This window comes from Nannospalax galili, unplaced genomic scaffold (assembly GCF_000622305.1).
Source record: "Nannospalax galili isolate Female #2095 unplaced genomic scaffold, S.galili_v1.0 scaffold1296, whole genome shotgun sequence".
NCBI classification, from domain to species: Eukaryota; Metazoa; Chordata; class Mammalia; order Rodentia; family Spalacidae; genus Nannospalax; species Nannospalax galili.
The window spans coordinates 1,437,503-1,443,502 of NW_008338720.1; the positions used below are offsets into that span (position 1 = coordinate 1,437,503).

At 38.5% G+C, this 6,000-nt stretch overlaps 1 protein-coding gene across 14 annotated transcripts in view; it reads left to right on the forward strand.

The window, feature by feature from the left end:
* The window catches only part of Prune2 (prune homolog 2 with BCH domain), a 284,817-nt gene that overhangs the window by 260,157 nt on the left and 18,660 nt on the right, over positions 1-6,000 (forward strand). For all 14 annotated transcript variants that reach the window (XR_003849588.1, XR_003849589.1, XM_029563628.1 and 11 more), the window contains 3 exons: positions 2,172-2,274; positions 2,812-2,943; positions 4,409-4,495. Coding sequence is in view for 12 of the 14 variants with exons in the window: in XM_029563628.1 (XP_029419488.1) it covers positions 2,172-2,274; positions 2,812-2,943; positions 4,409-4,495 (322 nt within the window). In the remaining 2 variants the exon portion in view is untranslated. The remainder of the gene's footprint in view (positions 1-2,171; positions 2,275-2,811; positions 2,944-4,408; positions 4,496-6,000) is intronic.

Consider the following 6,000-nt stretch of genomic DNA (forward strand, 5'->3'; position numbering starts at 1 on the left):
TTGTTTGCTAGTCCCCCACATCTGTTGTGGATTTCCATTTACTTGGGAATCTTTGGAAATGAAATTTTTTGATGGAACAAGAACTTCTTGCATAAAAATACGTATCTTGAGGTTTCCTTCATATTCACATTCTAAAAAGAAGTTGATAAATATCTACATATTGGAAAAGCTGGAAGCAGAAAATCCAGGGTGAAGCTGATGTAATTCTCTGTCAAAAATGTCTTCTGCCAGGTGGAATGTTGACATAGGTAACATCGTATATGTGCTATAAACTGTGTGCAGCACACCAAATTAGTCATGCACACAAGCCCACAGCTGACTAGATTTCAGACTGTTTCACTTTTCCCTATTTTGTTATGTTAGGGTCATAATTTGTGTCTTTCTAGAGAGCGTCTTATTAAACTGACCCTCAAGAGCTAACCCGTACAAACCTATAGCTGGTTGGGATTTTATTGCTATGTAATTGCCAGAGTGATAGTTACAGTTCTGAAAATGAACAAAATATGCTGAGCTCTGGGAGAACTGGATCAGGCATAAGGATGTATCCTGCCATCCTGCACAAAGTGTTGAGGGAATCTCTGTAATGATTCTGAAACCCAGAACAATATGATAAAAGTCACAAATATTTAACTACAGGATTTAATGGGCTGGTGGAATGGCTCAGTGGGTAGAGGCATTTATTGCCCAATGACCTGAGTTTCATCCCTAAAACCTACATAGCCTACATGGTAGAAAGAGAGAAACAACTCCTGCAAATTGTCCTCTGACCTCCCCATGCATGCTCTCACACACACACACACACACACACACACACACACACACACACACACTCACAATAAAATAAATAAATAAATAAATAAATAAATGCTTTAAAAAATTTAAGTGGGATCTGGTAGCACAGGCCTTCAATACTGCCTACTCAGGAAGCTGAGACAGGAGGATTGCAAGTTCAAAGGTCCACCTAGGCTGCAGAGTGAGTTCAAGATCGGCATAGGTGACTTAACAAGACCTTGTCTCAGTGGTTGCTAGCATACTGGAGACCTTTGGTTCATCTCCAGGACTGCAAATAGGAATACTTAAAAATTATCAAGGCTAAGGATAGCTCAGTGGTAGATCATGTATCTCAGTGGTTTAGCATGTGTGAGGCCCTCAGTTCAATCCCCAGTACTTCCTCTTCAAGTATCAAAGACACATTTCATTTCTACATACATCTCTGGGGAGTTGATCAGCACCTGCCACTGGTTTCAAAGATGAGCTCTGAGGAAACATAATGGAAAGATGGGACAATGCTGACATTGTATCAGTGATTTCAAAAGATGGGAAACATGTTCTGAGATGTAGCTATCTGTTCCTTGGCTTTAGAGTTTCAATGGCGGCATTTACTCACATTGGGTAGGTCCTATTTCTCAGCTCCACCTGCAAAGAGCATTTCCGCCTCCTACCCATCTCATTAGGAAGTAATTCTCAAGTTTTCCCAAATGCGCCTATTTTCATAGACTCAAAGGTAGTTTAGTAGATTCTTTTTGAGAATGCCCCTTTCGATGAGAGACAGGGAATGCCGTGCTATTATCCTGGGCCTGGCTAGAAGATGTCATGTACCCCTGCACTGCTTGAGTTCAGAGAACCAGGAACACTACAGCAAGTGCGTAGACCTAGAAGTCAAAATAAAGGCATTTTTCATGTCCCCCTGGTCACTGGAGTACATGGGTCTGGAATTGTATTGCAGTTCAGTAACTAAATTCTCCCAATTAAATAGATTTAATCTAAAGAGAGTTAAAAGGGATCAAATAGAACCTCTTCTCCAGCCATGAGAATTAAGAAGTATTAGATAAATTAGCTTTTTTGTGTAAATTAGTATTGTATAAATTAGAAACTTATGAGTGAAAGCATCATCTTCTTTGGTAATATTTACACATGACATTCACAAGAACCTAAAATCACCCCATTTCTGTATAAATAGCCTCACATTATATATTAAGATTATATGTTAATCACTAAAAGATACACACATACACACACACACACACAGAACTTCCCTCAGTATACTTATACATGATCTATCTATCGTATTCACACACACATTTCACAAGCTTCAGATTCCTCCTTTAGAGGTAATACTATCTTGTAAAGAGATTTTACTCAGTTACACACATCTTTTTGTTTGTCCCCAGGATACTATGGAGATGGTCTGAATGCCATCATTGTGTTTGCTGCCTGTTTTCTGCCAGACAGCAGCCGGGCGGATTACCACTATGTCATGGAAAATCTTTTCCTGTGAGCAATGATTGGGTTAATGTTTATGGGCCGGTGGTGACTTATAGAGCATCGTTAACTGGGTGGGAAATGCTGTAGAATGCCCTAAGCCAGTAAGATTTCTGTCAAGGAGCATTGCTCTAGAGAACGCTACCAGTAGAATGTATGGAAAACAAAATGGGCTGAGTTTGGCATGTGTTTAAAACTCTCGTAACATTTCCTTTGAGCAAAGTATTGTTTTTGTTCCTTATAATATGTTCTTTACCTGACTTCATTTATTTTTACTTTGTTTAATCTGAGTTGCCCTTGATGCTTGATAACGCTGTTGACATTTTTAAAAGTCAGGTTTTAAACTCACAATTTTTTGAGGATACCTGCATTTTTAAAAATTAGATAACCATCCAAATAAATGAGCAATGCTCACTCTCTGAGAAGTGATCGTAGGTAACTACATCATCCTCAAGGTGAAGAGATAACGTGCACAACTATTCTTAAGTGTCACTCGCCCTGTAATTCGAATGTGGAACTGAAAACACTCCTCTTCCTTCCTGTGGTCAGATACGTAATAAGCACTTTAGAACTGATGGTTGCCGAAGACTACATGATTGTGTACTTGAATGGTGCCACCCCAAGGCGGAAGATGCCAGGGCTAGGCTGGATGAAGAAATGCTACCAGATGATTGACAGACGGTATGTGGGCACCACTATTTAATCACTGTTTTAACTCCTTCAGTAGCTCCCATTATTTAATACTTTAATACTACCAAAAATACAATAGTTTCATAGGGACATTGAATTATGATATGTGAAGCTATAAATTGTAAAAATACAAATCAAAATATCACATGATACCTTGAAGTGGAAGTAGCAAATCTTCCCTAGATTTCGTTCACTGTAGCCTCAAACCTGGCAGACCTAGTCCATCCTAAATGTCTGGTGTGCTGTTGCAACTTGAGTGAGCAAACCAAGATGCCCGTGTGCTAGTGTTTCAGCATCGGTGCAAGTTCCAGTGTGCTAGCCCAGCACTGCCTTTGCGTGCCCCTCCTCAAGATACTTTACCTCTGCTCAAACACTATATTGTCATGTTCAGGAAAATTAGGAAATAGAACCACAAGTTTATGGTATCTAGTATGTATTACACTCCCTTAGATGGGGCCTCTTTCAAAATGACATGAGCATGTCCAGTTGTATTTGATTACAGTCTGTTTTAAGATCCAGCAATAAAGAATTGCATTGCTAATGCTGAAAAATGGGTCCCAAGTAAAGAATTATAAAAATGCTAAGTTTTCTTTATATAATGGTAAGGCTTAGTAAGACCAAATAAATTGTCTAGGGGTTGCAGGTGTATCTCAACTGGAAGAAAACTTACCTAACATGCATGAGACCCTAGGTTCCATCCCCAGCAGATACTTGTAATCCCAGCACTCAGAAAGTGGAGGCAAGAGAATCTAAAGTTCAAGGTAATCCTTAGCTACATAGCCAGTTTGAGGCCAGCCTGGGCTATATGAGACACTGTCTCAAAAACAAAAACAATGAACAATTAATAGTCTAAGTATAAAATTAGTAGTTCAAAATAAAGATAATGCTTAGAAAGTGAAGAGCGTCATTAAAGAAAAATATGCCACAATGCTTAGAAGCTTATACAATCTAAGAGTATCACAGTTCTTTTTTACATTTACTCCTGTGGAAAACAAAATTTGCATCACACAAGTTTCAAATTATGTCAAAAACCATTTTGGGGGTTGGGGAGATAGCTTAGTTGGTGAAGCGCTTATCATGCAAGCATGAAGACCTGAATTTGAATCCCAGCGCTCATGTAAAAAGCTAAGCTAGTGTGCAAACAGAGACAGGGAGCCTCAGGTCCCAGCGAGACACTCTGCCTCAGAGAAAAAAGTGGATGGTTCCTGAGGAGTGACACCTGAGATTGGCCTCCACAGGAACACACACACACACACACACACACACACACACACACACACACACAAAACAAACAAGAAGCATTTTTTAAATCAATTGTGACACTCTATATATCAAAAATAACCTTCCTAGAACTCCCTAAAATTGCATGTATTTTTATTAGGGAATTTATTTCTTGTTTTAATTCCTACTGAGAGTGTGTTAATGGTAATATATAATTGCTTCTTTTTCAAAATAGACTGCGCAAGAATTTGAAGTCATTCATCATTGTTCATCCATCTTGGTTCATCAGAACAATCCTTGCAGTGACTCGACCTTTTATAAGGTATTGCTATGTCAGTAGCCTAAGTACTACATGTAGTATTTTGTAAGTATGCAAACTATTCTTTAAATAAGAATTTGTAAGCTAAGAAAATCCAGGAATATTTAATTTGCCTCTACCTTTCCTGGAAAGATCATTGGACTTTTTAAAGGGCCAGGTGCAGTGGCACCTTCCTCTAATCTCAACATTTAAGAGGCCAAGGCAGAAGGAATACAAATTTGAGGCCATTGGGTTACGGAATAAACTCTGCCAGGAAAAAAAGTGACAACTACTTCATAATAAATATTTTCTCCTCTCCATTGCAAAACCTCGCCTCTAAATTGCTCCCTGTAAGTATAAAATAGGAAGTGATGAGATTCCTATGCTATGTCATAGGAGGATTAGCCAGTATTTTTAAAGAGACATATTATTTTGTACAAAGTAGAATAACCTGAGTAGAGAAGATGAGAACTAAGCAACGATGGGAACTTTGAGGCATCATTTCTTCTGAGCAAACACCATATAGGCACCAAAATTGGGTAAAGAATCTGGGCAGCAATGCTGAGAGTTATATTAGGATCAAATGGCAGGTGGATCTCTATGAGTTCAAGGCCAGCCTGGACTACATAGTGAGTTCCAGGACAGCTGGGGCAACAATAAGACCCTGTCTCAAAAAGACAAAAAGAAAAAAAAAGATTCATTGTTTCAATTCTGTGATTATTCAACACTTTATTTGACTTAGGTGTTATATTAATTTATATTTGGGGATGTAAAATTTAAAAATGGGGGCTAGAGAGATGGCTCAGCAGTTAAGAGAGCATACTGCTTTTGCAGAGGAGCCAAGTTCAGTTCCCAGTACCCACATCAGGTGGCTCACAACCACCTGTAATTCCAGCTCCAAAGAATCTGACACCATCCTCTGGCTTCCATGGGCACCTGCACTCACATGCACATACTCACACGTAGACACACACACTTATTCATAATTAAAAATTAGTTTTAAAAATACTTTATTTGTTATTTTTATTTTACGTATATGAGTGTATTGCCTGCATGTATGTAAGTGCACCCATGTCGTGAAATGCCTGCAGAGGTCAGAAGAAGGTGTTGGATTCCTCTGTAACTGTAATTGTGGACAGTTGTTAGCTACTATGTGGGTGCTGGGAATCAAATTCAGGTCCTCTGCAAAAGTAGTTAGTGCTCTTATCTGCTGAGCCATCTCTCCAGCCCCAATAAAAATAATTTTAAAAAGAAAATAAGATATGGTTCCTAATATAGTAAATCTTGAAAGACTTAAATGAAAGGAATGGTATTTTCCAGAAAGCTTAAAAATATATGATAGAATAAAGTCTTGCATACCATCAAGATGATAGATAAATTTTCCTGCTTCAAAGTTATGAGTGAATTTCTCATGAAAATTCTAATAATTACTGGAGAAAGTAAATGTTAAAAATCCTCTCTCTCTCTCTCTCTCTCTCTCTCTCTCTCTCTCTCTCTGTGTGTGTGTGTGTGTGTGTGTGTGTGTGTGT